At 40.1% G+C, this 25,967-nt stretch overlaps 1 protein-coding gene across 1 annotated transcript in view; it reads right to left on the reverse strand.

Annotated features, from left to right (window-relative positions):
• The window catches only part of DTNBP1 (dystrobrevin binding protein 1), a 118,081-nt gene that overhangs the window by 51,159 nt on the left and 40,955 nt on the right, over positions 1–25,967 (reverse strand). Inside the window, exon 7 of the mRNA XM_079932721.1 lies at positions 14,499–14,521. Coding sequence (XP_079788847.1) covers positions 14,499–14,521 — 23 coding nt within the window. The remainder of the gene's footprint in view (positions 1–14,498; positions 14,522–25,967) is intronic.

The following is a 25,967-nucleotide window of genomic DNA, read 5'->3' on the forward strand; positions in this document are numbered from 1 at the left end:
AGGTAGTTATCAATATGTATGTTCCTATTCCCATTTTCTTAATTGTTTTGGGTTTGTTATTGTAGGTCTTTTCCTTCTCTTGTGTTTCCTGCCGAGAGAAGTTCCTTTAGCATTTGTTGTAAAGCTGGTTTGGTGGTGCTGAATTCTCTTAACTTTTGCTTGTCTGTAAAGGTTTTAATTTCTCCATCAAATCTGAATGAGATCCTTGGCTCGGTTATCTTGGTTGTAGGTTTTTCCCTTTCATCACTTTAAATATGTCCTGCCACACCCTTCTGGCTTGCAGAGTTCCTGCTGAAAGATCAGCTGTTAACCTTATGGGGATTCCCTTGTATGTTATTTGTTGCTTTTCCTTGCTGCTTTTAATATGTTTTCTTTGTATTAAATTTTTGATAGTTTGATTAGTATGTGTCTTAGTGTGTTTCTCCTTGGATTTATCCTGTATGGGACTCTCTGGGCTTCCTGGACTTGATTGACTATTTCCTTTCCCATATTAGGGAAGTTTTCAATTATAATCTCTTCAAATATATTCTCACTCCCTTTCTATTTCTCTTCTTCTTCTGGGACCCCTATAATTCAAAAGTTGGTGCATTTAATATTGCCCCAGAGGTCTCTGAGACTGTCCTCAATTCTTTTCATTCTTTTTTCTTTATTCTGCTCTGCAGTAGTTATTTCCACTATTTTATCTTCCAGGTCACTTATCCATTCTTCTGCCTCAGTTATTCTGCTATCGATTTCTTCTAGAGAATTTTTAATTTCATTAATTGTGTTGTTCAGCATTGTCTGTTTGCTCTTTAGTTCTTCTAGGTCCTTGTTAAACGTTTCTTGTATTTTCTCCATTCTATTTCCAAGATTATGGATCATCTTTACTATCATTACTCTGAATTCTTTTTCAGGCAGACTGTTTATTTCCTCTTCATTTGTTAGGTCTGGTGGGTTTTTGCCTTGCTCCTTCATCTGCTGTGTATTTCTCTGTCTTCTCATTTTGCTTAACTTACTGTGCTTGCAGTCTCCTTTTCGCAGGCTGCAGGTTTGTAGTTCCCATGGTTTTTGGTGTCTGCCCCCAGTGGGTAAGGTTGGTTCAGTGGGTTGTGTAGGCTTCCTGGTGGAGGGGACTGGTGGCTGTGTTCTGATGGATGAGGCTGGATCTTGTCTTTCTGGTGGGCAGGTCCACGTATGGTGGTGTGTTTTGGGGTGTCTGTGACCTTATTATGATTTTAGGCAGCCTCTCCGCTAATGGGTGGGGCTGTGTTCCTGTCTTGCTAGTTGTTTGGCATGGGGTGGCCAGTATTGGAGCTTGCTGGTCGTTGAGTGGATCTGGGTCTTAGCATTGAGATGGAGAACTCTGGGAGACCTCTCGCCAAATGATATTACATGGGGCCAGGAGGTCTCTGGTGGACCAGTGTCCTGAACTCGGCTCTCCCACCTCAGAGGCTCAGGCCTGACACCTGACCGGAGCACTAAGACCCTGTCAGCCACACGGCTCAGAAGAAAAGGGAGAAAAATAAAATAAAATAAGAAAGAGGAAAAAAAATAAAGTTATTAAAAAATATATTATCAAAAATTTAAAAATTAAAAAAAAGAAAGAACCAAACCAATAAACAAGTCCACCAATGATAACAAGCGCTAAAAACTCTACTAAAAAGCCAAAAAAAGAATCCAAAAAAACCCCAGACAGACAGAACCTTAGGACAAATGGTAAAAGCAAACCTACACAGACAAAAATCACACAAAGAAGCATACATATACACAATCACAAAAAGAGATAAAGGAAATATATATATATATAAAGGAAGAGAGCAACCAAATCAATAAACAAATCTACCAATGATAATAAGCTCTAAATACTAAACTGAGATAAACATAAAACCAGAAACAAATTAGATGCAGAAAGGAAACCCAAGTCTACAGTTGCTCCCAAAGTCCACCTCCTCAATTTGGGATGATTCCTTTTCTATTCAGGTATTCCACAGATGCAGGTACATCAAGCTGATTGTGGAGATTTAATCTGCTGCTCCTGAGGCTGTTGGGAGAGATTTCCCTTTCTCTTCTTTGTTCGCACAGCTCCCAGGGTTCAGCTTTGGATTTGGCCCCACCTCTGCATGTTAGGTCACCCTCTGTTGTCTTTCGTGAAGTCTGAGGTCTTCTGCTAGCGTTCAGTAGGTGTTCTGTATGAGTTGTTCCACATGTAGATATATTTTTGATGTATTTGTGGGAAGGCAGGTGATCTCCACGTCTTACTCCTCCCACCATCTTGAAGGTCTCCCCCTTAACTTGTATTCTTGAAATAAAATAAACATCTCCGCATTTTTGCAATTTTTCTTTCTTCTTCCTGGAATGTCCTTATTACCCTTTTCTGCCAGGTCAGCACTCAAGTGCCTCTCTCTAAATAGTTCATTACTCCTGCCTCAGTGTGCTCATTTTTATTCTAATATTTTTTACATTGTATTAAAATTGTATATTTGCCTTTCTATCCTATAAGCTTTGCCACAGTGCTTTTAGCTCCTTGAGGACAGAGGACAGCTGTCTTACCCAACCTGAGTCTCCACTACCTAAACATTGCCAAATGGCAGCTGAAGAGTTTTGTCTTACATGTTAAGCTAACTCTTTGAGTTGAACCAACACATTCTACCCAAGTTTGCCATCTATCTATTACATCCAAATTTGTGGCATGCTACGGCTGCCAAGCCAACAGTACACGTAATCCATACCCAAGTCATCCAAACAAGTGAGCTTCCTGATGGTCTCAGAATTCTCCAGTTCAGACAATCTCATTAATTTTATTTCTTCTTTTTAACACAAATTTAGCCATGATTATCACTGGGAACTGTTCCACCTCAAAGATCTCAAACTGAAATTCTTTCTTTGACCACAAGATCCCCCTCAACAACCAAGGTGTTTTTCACCTTTAGGGCGTAGCCATCCCCAGTACCTTGTATCTGGCTTATTTTACTGGTCTCATCAGGCCTCTCCTTTCTGGCCTGAATTCCATGGCCAATCATTTTAATCATGATCTCATTAGCACCCAAGATTACCATGATCTGCTGATCCACCATATATGCTCTTTAACTCCCAGCTTTGTGTTAACCAAAGCATATTTGTTTTGGTTTATATTTCTACTTCTGAGCCTAGCCTTGCAAATTCAGACTACCTCCGTACACAGATTCTTTTTCCTGTATTACCTGCCAGCCTTTCCTTCTCTAAGGTCTCACAGAAAGAGATGTCCTGGATCCTCTACAAGGATAATCTATCTGGATCTTTTTTCCCATCTTCTCTAGATCTTAATCAACTCCTTAACATCTTCAACTTCACTTTCTCCCCTGACCTTGTTCCTGATTCTATCTCAAGTGACCTTTTCATCTCTTTCCTAATTTCTCGTGTACTTCTGATTTACAATCTGGATTCTCCCTTTACAAACAACTCTGTCAGGTCACCAGTTGTCTATTCATCCCCATTCTGCTCAACTTTTTTGCATTACTTATAGCACTGATAACCACTTCTAGTTTAAACTTTCTCCTCTCTGGACTTCCTGTCACTGAATTGTCTTGGTCTTCCTCCAGTTTCGATGACCACTCTGGCCCTGTCTCCTTCATTGGCTCCACTTCCCAGAGCTAAGCCTTAAATGTGATCACACTGTATCAGGCTGGTCTTACCTGCCTTTCCCCACATACTCTCATGATGATCTACCCACTGTGATAGTGATAACCCCTAAATCCTGGCATGTTTTCACACTGTCAGTCACATTTCTGACACAGTTGGGTAATGTTGTATTGAGGAGGAGATTACACTGGATGTCCTCTTATATGATACAACTGGATCCCATGTTGGTCATTTAATTTTTCAAAAGGCAGTTAATATAGCAATCCATTAAACACCACTTTAATTTAAAATATAACCATACTTTTTCCCCTGAATTCTTTGAGTATAGGTCGACTTGTTGAGAAAATCCTTGTATAAGCCACCTATACTGCACTGGGTAAAATTTCCGCCTATTTTTAAAAGCAGAGCAGGAATTTAAGATCTGTGAAGCAATCTGTGCATAGAACCTTTCAGAATATTTATTATTTTCCTCCAAGTCTTTTCTAATTCCTAATTATACATTTTGCAGCAATTTTTAAAAGCTATTTACCTATATTAAGTCTTCCAAAGCAGTCAACTTAATTTTCTTACAAACAGTTCTCCTTAATGATGAGGTTTCATCATTTTATCTGATATTTAATTAAACTGCATATTAAGGGTGTGGAGAAAAGGGAACCCTCCTACACTGTTGGTGGGAATGTAAATTGGTACAACCACTATGGAAAACAGTATGGAGGTTGCCTAAAAAACTAAAAATAGAACTACCATACGATCCAGCAATCCCACTCCTAGGCATATACCCAGAGAAAACCATAATCTGAAAAGATACGTGCACCCCAATGTTCACTGCAGCACTATTTACAATAGCCAAGACATGGAAGCAACCTAAATGTCCATCAACAGAGGAATGGATAAAAATGATGTGGTACATATATACAGTGGAATATTACTCAGCCATAAAAAATGAAATAATGCCATTAGCAGCAACATGGATGGACCTAGAGATTATCATACTAAGTAAAGTAAGTCAGGCAGAGAAAGACAAATATCATATGATATCACTCATATGTGGAATCTAATTTTAAAAATGATACAAATGAACTCATTTACAAAACAGACTTACAGATATTGAAAACAAACTTATGGTTACCAAAGGGGAAACATGGAGGGGTGGGGAGGGAGGATAAATCAGGAGCTTGGGATGAACATACACACACCACTATACATAAGATAGATGACCAACAAGGACCTGCTGTATAACAAACACAGGGAACTCTACTCAATATGCTGTGATAACTTATATGAGAAAAGAATCTAAAAATGAATGAAAATATGTATGCGTAAAACTGAATTATCTTGCTATACCCCAGAAACTAACACAATATTGTAAATCAACTATACTCCAGTAAAGCTAAAATTAAAAAAAACCCAAAACACTGCACATTACAATAACGAGGGTAAATGAATTTGGGAACAAACAATTCACTCTGGGTAGCAATGAAAGTATTTGGCCGTACTGGCGAGCAGACTATCAGCCACGAGCATTCAGCACGCTGTGGTATCAGTCAGTGTGTTTTACAGAGAAAAAGGAGAGTGACAGTTAATTTGGTAAGGCACATAAGTGAAAGAAAAAGAACAAGTTCGCATATTAAAGCCATGTTAAGTCGGGAATGATATGGAGATAAGAACAGTAACCAAGCCTAGATGTCCTCACCTCTACTCTTTTCAGTGCCACGATATTTCTAGACTGATACTTAAGAGTGATTAAGATTCATATATGAAATGACAATCTATTTTAAAAATTAAACTGGAAAAATGATGAAAATCCCTAAATAACAGACACATCTATTTGTGGCCAATTTCCTATGTCTTTAAGGACTGTGAAAAACTTACTTACTCTACATGTAGTTACAATGATGGGTTTCCTTCCCTGCTGAAAATAAAAAATTAAGACTTTTAAGATCCTACCCACCTTTTTATATTGTAATAATATTCAAGTGACTATCATTAAAGAGATTAAATGAATGCAGTATTTGGGGGAACAGAGAAAACCTTCCTGTTGCCAATATTTTAAAAAAACAAATAATAAACAATTAGTTTCAATAATGCTGTAGAGACTTGTTAAGTACTTCACAAGTGCAAGGTGAACTTAACTCATTAACCTCAATGGAGTACAGAAGGAAGAACCCAGAACTCAGTGGATCATACTGTTCTACGTTACTAACTTTGAGGATTACTAATTTTCCCTTTTTGTCCCCCAAAGTTAGCTCTTCCCCAACTTAGCAAGAACCTTCTAAATATAACTACAAGTAGAATAAAACAATTGGAGGAAGTAAAACCTTTTGTTTTCCTGCAACATATAAAGGAAAAAGAAAGGCAAAAGCAATGTTCAAAAAATAAGCAATTGTTATAATATGTTTGAATGAATTTTTCTCCTCCACTAATGACTTGGAAGAGCAGTTATATTTCTCCTTTTCTTATTAGATGCTATTCACGCTTTTGAAATATTAGCAAAACACTCAAAAGGCAGAGCTTGGTTCAAGATGGCGGAGTAGAAGGATGTGCTCTCACTCCCTCTTGCGAGAACACCAGAATCACAACTAACTGCTGAACAATCATCGACAGGAAGACATTGGAACTCACCAAAAAAGATAACCCACATCCAAAGACAAAGGAGAAGCCACAATGAGATGGTAGGAGCGGCGCAATCACAAGAAAATCAAATCCCATAACTGCTTGGTGGGTGACTCACAAACTGGAGAACACTTATACCACAGAAGTACACCCACTGGAGTAAAGGTCCTGAGCCCCATGTCAGGCTTCCCAACCCGCAGGTCCGACAATGGGAGGAGGAATTCCTAGAGAATCAGACTTTGAAGGCTAGCGGGATTTGACTGCAGGACTTCAACAGGACTGGGGGAAACAGAGACTTCACTCTTAGAGGGCACACACAAAGTAGCATGCGCATCGGAACCCAGGGGAAGGAGCAGTGACTCCATAGGAGACTAAACCAGACCTACCTGCTAGTGTTGGAGGGTCTCCTGCAGAGGCAGGGGGTGGCTGTGTCTCACCGTGAGGACAAGGACACTGGCAGCGGAAGTTCTGGGAGGTACTCCTTGGCGTGAGCCCTCCCTGAGTCTGCCATTAGCCTCACCAAAGAACCCCGGGTAGGCTCCAGTGTTGGGTCGCCTTAGGCCAAACAACCAACAGAAAGGGAACCCAGCCCCACCCATCAGCAGACAAGCAGATTAAAGATTTACTAAGCTCTGTCCACCAGAGCAACACCTAGCTCTACCCACCACCAGTCCCTCCGATCAGGAAACTTGCTTAAGCCTCTTAGATAGCCTCATCTACCCAAGGGCAGACAGCAGAAGCAAGAACTACAATCCTGCAGCCTGTGGGACAAAAACCACATTCACAGAAAGATAGACAGCATGAAAAGGCAGAGGGCTATGTACCAGATGAAGGAACAAGATAAAACCCCAGAAAAACAACTAAATGAAGTAGAGATAGGCAACCTTCCAGAAAAAGAATTCAGAATAATGATAGTGAAGATGATTCAGGACCTCGGAAAAAGAATGGAGGCAAAGATCGAGAAGATGCAAGAAATGTTTAACAAAGACCTAGAAGAATTAAAGAACAAACAGAGATGAACAATACAATAACTGAAATGAAAAATACACTAGAAGGAATCAACAGCAGAATAACTGAGGCAGAAGAACGGATAAGTGACCTGGAAGACAGAATGGTGGAATTCACTGCTGTGGAACAGAATAAAGAAAAAAGAATGAAAAGAAATGAAGACGGCCTAAGAGACCTCTGGGACAACATTAAACGCAACAACATTCGCATTATAGGGGTCCCAGAAGGAGAAGAGAGAGTGAAAGGACCAGAGAAAATATCTGAAGAGACTATAGTCGAAAACTTCCCTAACATGGGAAAGGAAATAGCCACCCAAGTCCAGGAAGTGCAGAGAGTCCCATACAGGATAAACACAAGGAGAAACACGCCGAGACACATAGTAATCAAATTGGCAAAAATTAAAGACAAAGAAAAATTACTGAAAGCAGCAAGGGAAGAACGACAAATAACATACAAGGGAACTCCCATAAGGTTAACAGCTGATTTCTCAGCAGAAACTACAAGCCAGAAGGGAGTGGCATGATATACTTAAAGTGATGAAAGGGAAGAATCTACAACCAAGATTACTCTACCCGGCAAGGATCTCATTCATATTTGATGGAGAAATCAAAAGCTTTACAGACAAGCAAAAGCTAAGAGAATTCAGCACCACCAAACCAGCTCTGCAACAAATGCTAAAGGAACTTCTCTAAGTGGGAAACACAAGAGAAGAAAAGGACCTACAAAAACAAACCCAAAACAATTAAGAAAATGGTAATAGGAACATACATATCGATAATTACCTTAAACGTGAACGGATTAAATGCTCCAACCAAAAGACACAGGCTTGCTGAATGGATACAAAAACAAGACCCATATAATATGCTGTCTACAGGAGTCCGACTGCAGACCTAGGGACACATACAGACTGAAAGTGAGGGGATGGAAAAAGATATTCCATGCAAATGGAAATCAAAAGAAAGCTGGAGTAGCAATACTCATATCAGATAACACAGACTTTAAAATAAAGAATGTTACAAGAGAAAAGGAAGGACACTACATAATGATCAAGGGATCAATCCAAGAAGAAGATAAAACAATTATAAATATATATGCACCCAACATAGGAGCACCTCAATACATAAGGCAACTGCTAACAGCTATAAAACAGGAAAGCGACAGTAAAACAATAACAGTGGGGGACTTTAACACCTCACTTACACCAATGGACAGATCATACAAAGAGAAAATTAATAAGGAAACACAAGCTTTAAATGACACAATAGACCAGATAGATTTAATTGATATTTATAGGACATTGCATCCAAAAACAGATTACACTTTCTTCTCAAGTACACATGGAATATTCTCCAGGATAGATCACATCTTGGGTCACAAATCAAGTCTTAGTAAATTTAAGAAAATTGAAATCATACCAAGCATCTTTTCTGACCACAACACTATGAGATTAGAAATCAATGACATGGAAAAAAACATTAAAAACACAAAAACATGAAGGCTAAACAATACATTACTAAATAACCAAGAGATCACTGAAGAAATCAAAGAGGAAATCAAAAAATACCTAGAGACAGGGCTTCCCTGGTGGCGCAGTGGTTAAGAGTCTGCCTGCCGATGCAGGGGACACGGGTTCGTGCCCCGGTCTGGGAAGATCCCACATGCTGCGGAGCGGCTAGGCCCGTGAGCCATGGCCGCTGAGCCTGCGCGTCCGGAGCCTGTGCTCCGCAACGGGAGAGGCCACAACAGTGAGAGGCCCAGTTACCACCAAAAAAAAAAAAAAAAAAACAAAATACCTAGAGACAAATGACAATGAAAACATGATGATCCAAAACCTATGGGAGGCAGCAAAAGCCGTTCTAAGAGGGAAGTTTATTGCTATACAAGCCTACCTCAAGAAACAAGAAAAATCTCAAATAAACAATCTAACCTTACACCTAAAGGGGCTAGAGAAAGAAGAACAAACAAAACCCACAGTTAGCAGAAGGTAAGAAATCATCAAGATCAGAGCAGAAATAAATGAAATAGAAACAGAACAATAGTAAAGATCAATAAAACTAAAAGCTGGTTCTTTGAGAAGATAAAATCAATAAACTCCTCAAATCAATAAAATTAGAAATGAAAAAGGAGAAGTTATAACAGACACCACAGAAACACAAAGCATCCTAAGAGACTACTACAAGCAACGCTATGCCAATAAAATGGACAGCCTGGAAGAAATGGACAAATTCTTAGAAAGGTATAACCTTCCAAGACTGAACCAGGAAGAAACAGAAAATATGAACAGACCAATCACAAGTAATGAAATTGAAAGTGTGATTAAAAATCTTCCAACAGGGCTTCCCTGGTGGCACAGTGGGTGAGAGTCCGCCTGCCGATGCAGGGGACGTGGGTTTGTGCCCCAGTCCAGGAAGATCCCACATGCTGCGGAGCACCTGGACCCGTGAGCCATGGCTGCTGAGCCTGCGCGTCCGGAGCCTCTGCTCCGCAATGGGAGAGGCCACAACAGTGAGAGGCCTGCGTACCACCAAAAAAAAAAAAAAAAAAAATCTTCCAACAAACAACAGTCCAGGACCAGATGGCTTCACAGGTGAATTCTATCAAACATTTAGAGAAGAGCTAACACCCATCTTTCTCAAATGCTTCCAAAAAATTGCAGAGGAAGGAGCACTCCCAAACTCATTCTATGAGGCCACCATCACCCTGATACCAAAACCAGACAAAGATACTACAAAAAAAGAAAATTACAGACCAATATCACTGATGAATATAGATGCAAAAATTCTCAACAAAATACTAGCAAACAGAATCCAACAACACATTAAAAGGATCATACACCATGATCAAGTGAGATTTATCCCAGGGATGCAAGAATTCTTCAATATATGCAAATCAATCAATGTGATACACCAATATTAACAAATTCAAGAAGAAAAACAATATGATCATCTCAATAGATGCAGAAAAAGCTTTTGACCAAATTCAACACCGATTTATGATAAAAACTCTCCAGAAAGTGGGCATAGAGGGAACCTACCTCAACATAATAAAGGCCATATACGACAAACCCACAGCAAACATCATTCTCAATGGTGAGAAAGTGAAAGCATTTCCTCTAAGATTAGGAACAAGATAAGGATGTCCACTCTCACTACTATTATGCAACATAGTTTTGGAAGTCCTAGCCATGGCAATCAGAGAAGAAAAAGAAATAAAAGGAATACAAATTGGAAAAGAAGTAAAACTGACACTGTTTGCAAATGACATGATCCTATACATAGAAAATCCTAAAGATGCCACCAGAAAACTACTAGAGGTAATCAATGAATTTGGTGAAGTTGCAGGATACAAAATTAATGCACAGCAATCTCTTGCATTCCTATACACTAATGATGAAACACCTGAAAGAGAAATTAAGGAAACAGTCCCATTTATCACTGCAACAAAAAGAATAAAATACCTATATGCAAAGAATAAAAAGAATAAAAGACCTGTATGCAGAAAACTATAAGACAATGATGAAAGAAATTAAAGATGATACCAACAGGTGGAGAGATATACCATGTTCTTGGATTGGAAGAATCAATATTTGGAACATGACAATACTACCCAAAGCAATCTACAGATTCAATGCAATCCCTATCAAACTACCAATGGCATTTTAAAAAATTAATTAATTTATTTATTTTGGCTGCACTGGGTCTTCGTTGCGGTACACAGGCTTCCTCTGGTTGCGGTGCGCGGGCTTCTCACGTTGCAGAGCATGGGCTCTAGGCGTGCGGGCTTTAGTAGTTGTGGCTCGTGGGCTCTAGAGCACAGGCTCAGTAGTCATGGCGCACAGGTTTAGTTGCTCCGCGGCACATGGCATCTTCCCGGACCAGGGCTCGAACCCGTGTCCCCTGCACTGGCAGGTGGATTCTTAACCACTGCGCCACCAGGGAAACCCCTATGGCATTTTTAATGGAACTAGAACAAAAAAATCTTAAAATTTGTAGAGAGACATAAAAGACCCCGAATAGCCAAAGCAGTCTTGAGGGAAAAAAACGGAGCTGGAGGAATCAGATGCCCTGACTTCAGACTATACTACAAACTTACAGTAATCAAGGCAATATAGTATGGGCACAAAAACAGAAATATAGATTAATGGAACAAGACAGAAAGCCCAGAGATAAACCCACACACCTATGGTCAACTAATCTATGACAAAGGAGGCAAGGATATATAATGGAGAAAAGACAGTCTCCTCAATAAGTGATGCTGGGAAAACTGGACAGCTACATGTAAAAGAATGAAATTAGAACACTGCCTAACACCATACATAAAAATAAACTCAAAATGGATTAGAGACCTAAATATAATACCGGACACTATAAAACTCTTAGAGGAAAACATAGGAAGAACACTCTTTGACATAAATCACAGCAAGATCTTTTTTGACCCACTTCCTAGAGTAATGGAAATAAAAACAAAAATAAACAGATGGGATCTAATGAAACTTAAAAGCTTTTGCACAGCAAAGGAAACCATAAACAAGACAAAAAGACAGCCCTCAGAATGGGAGAAAATATTTGCAAACGAATCAACAAAGGATTAATCTCCAAAATATATAAACAACTCATGCAGCTCAATGTTAAAAAAACAAACAACCCAATCCAAAAATGGGCAGAAGACCTAAATAGACATTTCTCCAAAGAAGACATACAGATGGCCAAGAAACACATGAAAAGTTGCTCAACATCACTCATAATTAGAGAAATGCAAATCAAAACCACAGTGAGGTATCACCTCACACCAGTTAGAATGGGCATCATCAGAAAATCTACAAACAACAAATGCTGGAGAGGATGTGGAGAAAAGGGAACCCTCTTGCACTGTTGGTGGGAATGTAAATTGATACAGCCACTATGGGAAACAGTATGGAGGTTCCTTAAAAAACTAAAAGTAGAACTACCACATGACCCAGCAATCACACTACTGGGCATATACCCAGATAAAACCATAATTCAAAAAGACACATGCACCCCAATGTTCATTGCAGGAATATTTACAATTGCCAGATCATGGAAGCAACCTAAATGTCCATCAACAGATGAATGGATAAAGAAGATGTGGTACATATATACAACGGAATATTACTCAGCCATAAAAAGTAACAAAACTGGGTCATTTGTAGAGATGTGGGTGGACCCAGAGACTGTCATACAGAGTGAAGTACGTCGGACAGAGAAAAACAAGTATCGCATATTAACGCATATACGTGGAACGTATAAAAATGGTACAGATGAACCGGTTTGCAGGGTAGAAATTGAGACACAGATGTAGACAGCAAACGTATGGACACCAAGGGGGGAAAGCCACGGGGGAGTGGGGGTGGTGGTGTGATGAATTGGGCAATTGGGATTGACATGTATACACTGATGTGTATAAAATGGATGACTAATAAGAACCTGCTGTATAAAAAAATAAATTCAAAAAATAACACTCAAGAGGAAAAAATTTTCAATGACTATTAGTTCTTTAAAACACTAGATATGATACAATAATCAGTTTAGGGTCTGTTCAAATTTGAGAGCTTTAATTGGCCTGTGGGTAGGTTGGATGTGCTGTTAAATATTGTGCATAATTAGGGATGTGTGTGTAAACAAGATATTTCAGCACAAATTGAATTATTCTATCAGGTAATATGTAACACTATCTAACCTTTTGCAAACTGCTGGTCTCCTTTTTTTCTGTGAATACTGTCATACAAAAAAAAAAAAAAGCCTCAGTACTGAGACGCAAGCAAAGTTGACATTTTGCATAATCTGTGTTCCTGCCTGTCTTTTAATATTAAGTTGCTTTTTTTCTTCTAACATAAGAAGATGCTAGCAGACTAAAAGAAAAGAAGGAGAGGGAGAATAATATTTTATGAGGGTTTCAAATCTTATTTTAAACCAGTGAGGAAAAATAATGTACATGAGTTGTGGTTCACAAATTGATTAAGAATAATGATGTAGCCATGATAATACATCACATGATCATTGAACATGGCCCTCAACAAACTGGCCATGAACTTAATCATTTACTATAACTAGTGAGTCAAATAGAAACTCAGCCAAAACAAGTTTGTCTGATTATAGTCATAGTAGGAATAAGCCTTTATACCTTTTACCTTGCGGGTTACTTATTTTCTCTAACACATCCAAATAAATCATACACGTGAACAATTCAGCTGTAAATAATATATGGAAAATCTTTAACCAGTAACTCTGAAAGTCAATACTAGCTTATATATGAAACATAATAAGCAATAATTCAAAGTCTTCTTGGTTACTGAAATTCTCTGAGAAAAGAAATTTCACTACTCAATTGCTAATGAGTAATTGAAAAGTGGCAAACTGGAAGGGATTTCGGCTGTTGGAAAGTTTGTGGTTTTCCCTATTTTTCACAAGTGTTTCCCCATAACCAGTAAGGGTCAACGTGACCAAGAATTATTCTTCAGTGCCCACCTGCAACAGTTCCCTAAAATTAAAAAGCAATGCTGGGCACTTTTAGTATCTCAGAATATAGTTCATCAAAGCTTGTAATTTTACAGATTGAGAAACTAAGGCTGAAAAAGATAAAGAGATGTATCCAAAGTTACAAGATGGTGGCAGAGCACGACCCAGCACTGAAAACCTTGCAGGAGGTTCATGTGACTCTGGGTCAACTGCAGGGCCACCTCTCTGCCTTTATCACCACAGCCTCTACGTGTGGCCCAGGCTCAGCACAACAGAAACCAGAATCTTTTTAAATCATGATTCTCTGGGACTTCCCTGGTGGTCCCATGGCTAAGACTCCGTGCTCCCAATGCAGGGGGCCCCGGTTCAATCCCTGGTCAGGGAACTAGATCCCACATGCCACAACTAAGAGTCCACATACTGCAACTAAAGATCCTGTGTGCCACAACTAAGACCTGACCCCGCACAGCCAAATAATAAATAAATAAATGTTTAAAAAAAAACCCCAAAACACTATGATTCTCAACAACCTCAAAGTTAGCGCTGTGTCTCCTAACATACTACTTATAATGTCATTAGCAGAAACTCTCACTTGGTACATGTGTTACAGCTAAAAAAGAATATCAAAACCACCTGTGATTAAATAAAATTTATGAAAACAGTATTAAGCAAACTTTTATTTTCTGATGTAAATTGTCTGATTTAAAGAAAAAGGAATGCATTCTTTCATCATCAACAAGAGAGAACATCTGACATCAATTAACTCTCATCTACTTTAAAGTGAAGAATTAAACACAAAATTACCTTTGAAGGTTTCAAGTTCCTTCCTGTAGGAAAAAAAAGATATAAATTTATTAATCTATTCCCAATGGAAACTGCTCTTAGATTATAAAGTTTTAAGTACTTCAAATGCCCAGAGTGGTATTTCTAGATGCTCACATGTCAATTATACTTCAGTGAAATTACCAGTACAATTAGCCTAAAGCTACTATTTTCAGTTTTTCTGCTATTACCCTATTAATGGCTCAAAAAAGTTCTACCAAAATTTAAACTATTAAAACACTGAAATACTTATAAGAAGACATACAGTATTTTAATGCCAGCTAGGAACCATCTAGTATGTGTAAGAATCAGTTTATAAAAGCACTTAACAATTTTCCCTCCACTGATAAATATTAAACAACAGATTTTTAAAATCTTTAATTAAAAATCATCCAGAATAGGAGCAGTGTTTTCCCCTGTTAAATGAAAGGGGAGAGCATATATCAAAGGACTGAAGTCCATAGATCATCCTGACACAAAACGGCCAAGCCACCAGGAAATCCTCTGGTTTGTAATTTTGTCAGTGTCAATTAGCGATGCTGAAACACAAAGTTTCCTGGGGAAGTGTAAAGCCAGGGAAGATAGATGAACAATCATATAACGAAACATTTTTTTAAATAATCTATTTATTCATTCATTTATGGCTGTGTTGGGTCTTCGTTGCTGCGCATGAGCTTTCTCTACCTGGGGCGAGCGGGAGTTACTCTTCGTTGTGGTGTGCAGGCTTCTCACTGCAGTGGCTTCTCTTGTTACAGAGCATGGGCTCTAGGCACGTGGGCTTCAGTAATTGTGGCACGCAGGCTCAGTAGTTATGGCTTGCAGGCTCTAGAGCACAGGCTCAGTAGTTGTGGCGCACGGGCTTAGTTGCTCCGTGGCATGTGGGAATCTTCCCGGACTAGGGCTCGAACCCGTGTCCCCTGCATTGGCAGGTGGATTCTAAACCACTGTGCCACCAGGGAAGTCCCCATAATACAAAACATTTTTGACAAAGAAGTCAAAAGCAAGTTTTTTTCAGGTTTTCCTTTATAATTTTGTAATTATATTTTTCTCATTATCAGTACTAATAATTTTGAGGAGGCAAATTCATTTAGTAAAGGTTTGTTATCCCACTCAAAATATGAGACATTTCTTTTATTTGCATGTACGTTTTACTAAAAATCTAGAGCTATTTTAGATTCTCCAATCAGTATTCCACATTGCTAATTACAATACCCGTCACGCTCCAAAACAGTTGACTACAATGAACAGCTGGCTGGTGGAACTGGCAAGGTGCCACTGAAAAGCCAATATTCTTGTAACAGCCAAGTGAAGGTTCTTAAATCAGATGGTCATCTCACCCCTCTTTTTTTTCTAAAAATACCAACTCATGATAATATTGCCCCAGCACCACAGTTCATTAAGAAAAAAGAATGTTACTTTCAATCCTATCATTTTAAAAAAAAAGAGTGCAATTGTTTCCCTTGAGCCAATAGCCCAGCTGCATTCTTAAAAGACTAGGTACAAAGTAAACATGCCTAAAACCTACGTTACACTCCAATAACGGGATGAAAGCCGAAATAGCCCTGGCGGAAAGGCAACATGTATTGTAAGAGAATATCCTGAAGAGATACCTTCAATCTACTTTTTTTTTTCTCTACTTCTTATTGATGCCCTTGTGTGAGCAATCCCCTAAGGCCACCAAGGGGTGGACAAGATGACGGAACACTCAGTTCAGTATTTAGGAAATAATTCTTTTCTCTCTGATTACAGTCTTTAGATAATGTCTGCCTTCCTTCTTTTAGAACATGCAGCAGTAAACAAAATTTCAAAAAAGCACCTCCTGTTTTAAAAAGGTGAAACTTGGAGTAATGATTTCAGACATTGTTCTTCCCTTACTCTCGCCCTGAATACTAAAAACCATAAAGCGAAGAATCCAGTGTCTACTTTATTAATGAGTCATTGCCCAATTGAGGGAAGCTTTCACGTGGAAGGGAAGCTTACCATGCCCACCTTCCAAACTTCTGGCTGCCTCATCAAAGCAACGGAAAGCTGCTATGAGAAAAGAGGAAAGGCGAGCCGGGTGCTCTCCCTAGACACCTCTGCTTACAGACTGTCATGACCCACGGCAGTTCAAGAAACTTCCTCTCAGGAAGTAATCCACTCCTGTACCCAATTCCTAAGAAAGAAGACTGGCTAAGGTAGTGGTGGTACAGATAACGGTGGTTTAAGCTAAAAGTCAGTACTACGGAACTTTTAAAGAACTGATAAAGGAAATCAGTAGCACTGAAAGCCTTGAAGTGTTGTAATTTTTAGGGCAAACTCCACAATGTCAGAGGTAACAGCATCTGGAAATACAGAAGATGTAAGAGAAGGGAGGGAAAGGCACGTCAAGCAGAGGTAACGGTGAAAGTGAAGCCGTGGAGGCTGAACGGTGTGGGTTATCTTTAGGAAAGAACCATTCAGAAGAGCAGGCTGAATGAAGAGAAAGTAGTGGGAGACGAGGCTAAAGAGGTAGAGGATTCTGAGTGCCAGGCTAAAAGGATTTGGTTTTATTTTTAGCAGGAGAAAAACTTGAGCAAATCTGTGCTTTGGGAAGAACATTCTAGCCGTGATGGACAGATGCACTAACAAGGGGGAGCATAAAGCAGGGAGCACTCAGGAAACCATCAGAAGAGTTTGAAGAAGAGCCAACTAGTGCCTGGAAAGGGCAACGTAAGTGGCAATGGCCATGAAGAGAGGGAGTCCAATTTGAAAAACACCATGGAGAAGACTCAACAGACCATGGCAACTGATGACATGGCACAAGTACATAACCGTGAGAGTTCTAGTCTGGATCACTGGAAGGAAAGGGAATTCGTTAGCAGAACACTTAGGAAGAGGAGCAGATTTTGGAGGGCAGCGCATAGTTCAGTTTGGAACTTAATGAAATAATCTGGAAGGTAGGAAACCTAAGGCTGGTGATGCTGAAAGACATGACTCCCATCCCCTGAAACCCACTCAGGGATTCAGCTCCCCCACTGCCCGTTCAGTCCTGAACCTACTCCAGCTTGGCTTCCACACCCCACCACTGCAAAGTGAGGGTCACCAGCAATCACCAAGCTGCCGAAGGCAATGCTCACTCTCAGTTTTCATCCAAATCCCTCAGCAGAATTTGATTCCTTGAGTAAGTTTTCTCTAGTTTTTCTCCTTCTCCCTCAGCTCCTTCTGCTACTTCTCTACCCCTTCCAGACCACTAGATGCTGGAGCTCTGCCAGCCTGGTCCTGGGCCCTCTGTGTAACTTATATTCTCTCACAAGGCAATTCATTCAGCTATGCAGCCTTAAATACCATCCACATACTGACTTCCTGATTTATACTTCCTGTCTTGATCTCTTCTTTGAGCTCCAGACGCAAATGCAACTCCCTATTTGAGAGCTCTGCTCAAAGTGGAGCAGGCTTCCCAACAATACCTGTAAAAGAGCCTGTTCGGGCTTCTCTGGTGGCACAGTGGTTAAGAATCCATCTGCCAATGCAGGGGACACAGGTTTGAGCCCTGGTCTGGAAAGATCCCACATGCCGCGGAGCAACTAAGCCCATGCGCCACAACTACTGAGCCTGTGCTCTAGAGTCTGTGAGCCACAACTACTGAGCCAGCGTGCCACAACTACTGAAGCCCGTGCGCCTAGAGCCCCTGCTCCGCAACAAGAGAAGCCACCGCAATGAGAAGCCCGCACACCGCAATGAAGGGTAGACCCCGCTCGCCACAACTAGGGAAAGCCCGTGCGCAGCAACGAAGACCCAATGGCAGCCAAAAATAAAGTAAATAAATTTAAAAAAAAAAGAGCCTGTTCTTCCTTCAGTCTCTCTCATCTCAACTCATGCCATTACCAAGTTCCTCAAGCTTTGGTTTATCCATCTCCTTCCTTCGCCACATCTAATCCATCAATATATCCTATTAATTCTATCTCAAAACATATCCTGAATCCATCCATTTCTCCCCATCGTCACTACTGTCATGATGATAAATATCGTGCCTTGGATAAATATTCATTTTCTCATACTGAATGTAATCTTTGATCATTCATTCAACAAAAAATGTACTGAGCCTTAGACACTAGGAATAATGTTAGGAATAGCAGTAGGAATAATGCTCAGGTTGGGTTATACACGTTCTATAACCTCAAGCAACTTTAGTGAGAAGAGACAGAAGTAAAGCAACAGTTAGAAACTGATGTCATAGATTAGTGCTCTGATAATGCCAGCCATGCTGAGGATTTTCTAGGAACACAGAGGAGGGAGCAGCTCACACACTGTGGGTTGCCGGGAAAGGCTTCCTGGAGGAGCCAGGATTGAACTGAGTTTTGAGGGAAAGTATAACTGATGACGACAGGTAACACTGATTGAAAACATGGCAGATGCTTCACTCTTGATCATTATTATGTCATACTCGCAGCTAACTAAATGAAAAAGCATAGGTGACCAGGAGTTCTAAGTTCTGGCTACTCTCCAAACTCTTATCCAAGTTCACCTTTTCCATGAAGATATCCTTCACACTCAAATGGCCATCTCCCCTTACCTCAGCTCCTATAGCACTCAGGTCCATCAGTTTTATAACACCTGGTGCACTGCCTTGTAATGCAATGATCTCCATGCAGGTATCATCTCTACAATTACACTGCAGAGATCCTAAGTGCAGAGATCATGTCGCATCCGCCCTGATCACACATGTGCAAAGAGTCAGACACAACAGACACTCTGCAGCAAGTCATGATTATCAAGTATGGTGGCTGCAGGATGACTAAGAATAGCTGCTTCTTCAAAGAAGCCTTTGCTAGGACTAGGGAGGGTTTTATTCTTTATAAAAAAGTTTGACCACATAGTCTCTCATCTGATAACAACGTGTTTGCCTCTTGCAGTTTCAAAAATCTGAGTCTCTTCTTTTTCAAAGTTTAATAATATTTTCAGAAGATCCAATAAGTAGAAAGAATTGAAATGCCTTCCTTTAGATTTTACCATATTTTAAATTTTACTCAATTCAGCAAAGGCCGTCACAAAATTTAGCATAACTAACCCTGAAACTAAAACATTCACCAAATAACACCAGACTCAAAAATCTAATATTTCCAAAGGGCGAAACTGCTATTTAATCATTTTCTCTACAGGGGTTGAGTTATGAGGGCAGAAAAAAAAAAAAGCATCACATTAATAAATAAATCTATGGAGTGTTGCAAGAAGTATATTAAATCTGTATACGTATAGAAATCAACTAAATCAGACCCACAGATGCAAACTTAATAGATTGGAACCACTGGATAAATGTCTCCATAAACACAATCATCTCACAGATGGAAGCACACTTTCTCTAAACACTAAACTGCTTCCCCAGGACAAATCCATGATAAAAACCTTACACAATGATTCTCTATGGCAAAATACCACATTCAAAATGTGAAGTGCAAAATCAACTCTCACATTTTTCTTCATATTTGAAAATGTTTAGGGGAAATTGTTTTAAAAGTATGATCAGCAATACTTTCTGTATTGAACACAGTAGAAGAGTGTCCCTTTGTTATGGCTGATGGATAGGAAAGTTCATAGGAAAGATCTTACAAGACCTCTTTCACAAAAGACCGGCTACTATTCACTATTACCCAATCTTTTGTTTCTTAGCATTCTACAGTCATGAAAATGTGTACCCTTATGCACTTGGTGAGTTTGTGGTCAAGAGGGTAGAAAGTGGATGAGGTGGCACTGGGGGAGAGCTGGCCTACCTGCTTGAGGTAATTTTCACAAAACTGTGTCTTAGAAGTCCCTGCTGTCATTTGCTCCTTACACAGGTACTGTGGAGGGGCATGTGTTATAGAACAAGATCTTTTTAATACATAGAATGGGAGGTGGCAACAACCAAGAACAGAACCCAAGAGAATAACAGAACTAAAGCATCTACAATGGCAACTAGACACTAACCTACAGTAGAGAAGAAAATTTAGGATATGAGTGTTATAGAAGTTAAAAAAGGACAGTTTCAAGAGGTCAGGTACATGAGGACTGATTTGTCAATGGGCTTAGTTACCTAAAGACTAAGAAGAAAAATACAGGTTAAATATTTAAAGTGCATCATGGATTTGGTCTCCATGAACGTCTCAATATGACACAACCTGTATACGATCTTTCTCTAGAACAATATTTTAACTTCAGTGTGCCATGCATCTTGTCCATTCACAAGCAACCTGTCAGAATGATCTACCTCGTTGGCTATTAGCTATTTTTGTATTTCTACAAATATTCCTCAGCTTTGTCTGGGATACAGTTCATTTATTTGGAAACAGTTTGATCTTTCTGATGTTTGCTTTTATGCTTAGTTAAGCAGGTCTGGAACAGGGCTCGGTCAAGGGCTAACTGTACCCCTGCTGAAGGATACGCTCCTGAGTGCTCTGCCTGGTACCCCAGGAACTCTAAGCTTTTTCAGTCTGGCCGCTGGGCTCAGGCACAGTGCGAGGATGTGAGTGCCGGGCACTGCTAACTGACCCTTTTTGATGATATCTCCTCCTGCCTCAGGTGGTTTCCTCACATGAATTACCGGTCCTCTGCTGAATATTCAGGGGAGCTTTCTGCAGATTTTCGGTATCCTCTCTCCCTGGTACTGTGTCCTGTGAACTCTGGCTGCCTTGGGTCCCCAGGCGCTCAGCTGTTCTTCAGTTCAGAGAGTCTGCCAGGCTCTACCTGGGCCCCTCCCTGCACCTAGCCTGGAAACGCTCAAGGCAGGATGCTGGGGAAACCGCAGGGCTCGTTCCACCTGTTTCCTATCGATCAAGGAGATCACTTCTCTTCTTTGCCCAATGTCTTCCAAAGTGTTATTTCCTTTATTTTGTCTGTTTTTTGGCTGCATCAGGTGGGAGAGTAAGTCTGGTCCCTGTTATTCCAGCTTGGGAGGATCCTTTCTGTAAAAGCACTGCCCGAAGGAAAGCTCTCCTGATCTACTTTCCATTCAGCACCCAAATGGATCTCCATGCAGAACCTCGGGAGTTAGTTATTGCCTTTCTGCCTATCTCTGTTGGACCTCCTTCTCTGTTGTTCACCTTGGAGAATGCCACTGGTTTCTTCTGTTCTATTCTCAGCAAAGCCAGGCCTGTGGCAAGTCTCCCAGGCACACCATCCTCAACACTCTGACATGGAAGAACAGCTCAGACCCGTGGCCCACAGCCTGTCTAGTGGACAGTCAGTTCTTGAAGCTCAGGAGTTTGGTGGGTTATTCTCTAGAACATAAGCTGGTCAAATACTACTAAAGATAACATCTCAAATAAATCTGTTATGCTTTAGAGATTTTCTAAACTGTCTACAGCCCACATTAACATAAAAATAAAACACAAAGAAGAGCATAGTTCCTTAGCATTAGCTGTAATACATAAAGCAAAAGGAATAATGACTCTCTCAAAATATGCCTGGGCACTGAATCTTATCAACAGAAGCAGTGCCCCCACTCACAGGAGAGAGTTTCTAAGAGATGACAATTAAGTTTCAAAGTCTAAATGAATCAGTGAAAAATGCTTCTAGAGTTTAGTATGCCCCAAAGCAGATTTCAAGTCCAAAGCAAGACTGTGTTAAAATTATGAGTCATTTATAATTAAGTTGAAATACTAAAATTACACTGTTCTTCAAGATGTAGCTATTTTCAGAGAAATTCTGATGGTATGCTGCATACTGAACGGGAAAACAAAGGATCCAAAAGTCTGGAAGTAAGAAATATTTTAATTAAATCACTCACATATAACTTTAACTATATTATTATGGAAGAATCTCAATAATAATTCTAAGGAATATTATGCTGGTACTGAAAAGATGACAAATTTAGAAGGCTGACCTTCTTTTTAGCTCTACTTCTTCATTCTTCTAAACGTATCTGTTGCTCCTCTGCTTGGAAGGGTGTCATCCCCCATCCCCGTGTGGCTGCCTCCTTACTCAGGTCTCAGCTCTCACGTGTCCTCCACGAAGGGCCTTCCCTGCTCACCCCAGCGAAGCAACCCTCCCCACCTCTATAACGTTATTCTGTTCTATTTTCTTCAGTATAATTGTCTGAAATTATCCTTTTTTAAAATCATGTACAGGGACTTCCCTGGCAGTCCAGCGGCTAGGACTCCACACTCCCAATGCAGGGGGGGCCCAGGTTCGCTCCCTGGTCAGGGAACTAGATCCCATGTGCCGCAACTAAGACCCAGCACAGCCAAACAACCAAACAAATAAGTTAAAAATAAATAAAATCATGTACACACTTATCATCTATTTCTCCCCACACCCATGACTACAAATGCTAGCTGACTCCCGAATCTCAAGTCCACTTCTCTAACTGCTAGCTAGACGATGTAAATGGTCTTAGGTTCTTTATTTTGGCTCATATATTCAATATTAACGCTTCCCACTTGATGAAAAATGTATTTCCTATTGGTTATGAAAACCTATGCAAGGCATCTAGGAGTTACACTTGTATGGCTAACTCATCTTCTGAACCATATGACAACCTAACTACTGGTACCAGTACTTGTCTCTGCCTACAGCCATATTTCATGCACTATACCATGTTTTACTATTGATCAAGGCGGTGTCTATTCCTGTCCATAAAAGCTATCAGTAGGGCTTCCCTGGTGGCACAGTGGTTGAGAGTCCGCCTGCCGATGCAGGGGATACGGGTTCGTGCCCCGGTCCGGGAAGATCCCACATGCCGCGGAGTGGCTGGGCCCGTAAGCCATGGCCGCTGAGCCTGCGTGTCCGGAGCCTGTGCTCCGCAACGGGAGAGGCCACAACAGTGAGAGGCCCGCGTACCGCAAAAAAAAAAAAAAAAAAAAAGCTATCAGTAATAGCAATATCACTTTATATGCAGAAGAGTTATTAGAAAAGCTATTTATGGGTATCTTCTCCCTACAATTATACAGTTGCTTATACGTCACTTTCATTAGATAACCAGCTAAAGTAGGATGTCCTTTTTCAATGCAGAGATACTTAGGTTAAACCGTCTATTCAAATGTTTTTCAAGGGTAGATACACCCCTAGGAGTGTTCTAAAGCTCTATGTTTCCCTCTGCCCACACTGAGAATCTGCCATAGTAAGCCACATTACTGTTGGGATGGGTCACATCCCTCTTTTCACAGGAGGCAGGAATTTATTCTGTGCCGGGAACTTCTATCAAATATATGACAAAATATCGTATATCCGTTCTCAACTACAGATGCACTGATACCAACATCTGGGACGGATTCCACTTATCCCAGTGCAACAGTCAAAAAAAAAAGAAGACCCTGGCCTTGATGCTGGCCCCTAAGCAGTAACATAATTTCATGTAACTCGATCTCCTCCCCAGCTCCAACAGTCGCTGCCTGCCCACTCCCCAGTCTCTGATGGGAGCAGAATGAGAAAGTGCATCGGAGCCCGTCGCAGACACGATTAGCACTGGAGGTGTGTGAGAAATTATCCTTCATTCTCCCACTCTCCCCATCCCCATCTAGTTGTCTGATCCAGATTTTCTGGAAAGCTACAGAGTGGGTACACTGTGATACACACACACACACACACACACACACACACCCCCTTTGTATTACACATTATCTTCTTCAGAGTAAGAAAAGAAAAATCATTAGTTTGTAGGGCCCCTTGTTAAAGAGGAAAGAGGCTTATTTTTAAGAAACTCTTCCCTTGTGGACCACATAATAAAATGTTTAATTTGGGGTCTTTGAAAGTTTTTCAAATGGTGTAATATAGAATATCAAGTCACAGAATTTTAATATGTATTAGAGATGAATTGATTCTATAAGCAAGTAAGTTGTGAAATGCTGAGTCAAATTTCTCTACTATAGGAATTCTCAGAACCCTTAATAAACTGACATGTACTACAAAGTTCCATGAGGCAAATACAGGGTAAAGTGTTTCTGGAACTTATTTGATCATGGAATGCCAGTGGCTATCTTCTCAGTCCACTGTTCCTGTAAAACACTTCAGGGAATGTTGTAGCTAATAAAAAATTTCTAAATTCAATTTTTATGTTTATCAAAATAGTACATGTACATTCCTTAAGTCAAATAGTGCCCACAAGGATTTATGATGAAGCAGATTAGTTCCTCGGCTGAGTTCTCCCCACCTTTCTGTCCTGCTTTTCGCAAGAAGCTACATTCAACTCTTCTAGAGATTTCTTCCGGTATTTACCTCCATTATTTCTAAATAATATGCCATTGTTTTCATTTTTTTCCATTTATTGACACTAGCCTTCATAATATTCCCAGTTTTGATAACCTCTAGATTGAATAAAAGTAAGAAGCTTAAACTGTAAGTAAGACATCTCTGAATAGTAAATATTCTACATAATTTATTATTGGAAAGATATTTTTTGATCTACATTTGACTGAATAAAACTACTTCATTCTCAGTGTTGTCAACTCAAATTATTTACACTACAAATGATTGTTAATCAGCCATATATGTGTGTGTGTTGTGTGTGTGTGTATTAACTAAACAAATTGATTCCAAAAGGTTTCTCTGAAGAAGATAGTTCATCCTTTTATATCCTGAATAAAATAAGTTAAGAATTTCAGGAAGATGATGCATATACAGTCAACTAATATTTGACAAGGGAGCCAAGAATACTGAATGGAGAAAAAACAGTCTGTTTGAGAAATGGTGCTGGGAAAATCGAATATTCAGGTGTAAAGACCCCTATCTTACACCACTCACAAAAATGAGCTCAAAATGGATTAAAGACTTAAATATAAGACTCAAAACAATAAAATTTCTAGAAGAAAACAGGGGAAAAAAGCTCCTCACTATGGGTCTTGGCAATGATTTTTTGGATATGATACACCTAAAGCACAAGCAAAAAATAACAAATAAACAAGCAGGACGACATCAAACTAAAAAGCTTCCGCACAGAGAAAGAAGTGACCAACAAAATGAAAAGACAACCTACGGAATGGGAAAAAAATATCTGCCCATCATAAATCTGATAAGGGATGAAGGTGAACTGGATGAAAGTGGTCAAAAGGCACAAACTTCCAGTTAGAAGATAAATAAGTACTAGGGATGTAATGTACAACATGACGATGACAGTTAACACTGCTGTGTGGTATAAATGAAAGTTGTTAAGAGAGTAGATCCTGGGCTTCCCTGGTGGTGCAGTGGTTGGGAGTCCGCCTGCCGATGCAGGGGACGCGGGTTCGTGCCCCGGTCTGGGAGGATCCCACGTGTCGCGGAGCGGCTGGGCCCGTGAGACATGGCCGCTGAGCCTGCACGTCCAGAGCCTGTGCTCCGCAACGGGAGAGGCCGCAACAGTGAGAGGCCCGCGTACCGCAAAAAAAAAAAAAAAAAAGAGAGAGTAGATCCTAAGAGTTCTCATCATAAGGAAATCCCCCCCACCCTTTTCTTGTATCTAAATGAGATGATGGATGTTGACTAAACTTTCTGTGGTACTCAATTTACAATGTATGTAAGTCAAGTCATGATGTCGTACACCTT

This window comes from Stenella coeruleoalba (assembly GCF_951394435.1).
Source record: "Stenella coeruleoalba genome assembly, chromosome: 10".
NCBI classification, from domain to species: domain Eukaryota; kingdom Metazoa; phylum Chordata; class Mammalia; order Artiodactyla; family Delphinidae; genus Stenella; species Stenella coeruleoalba.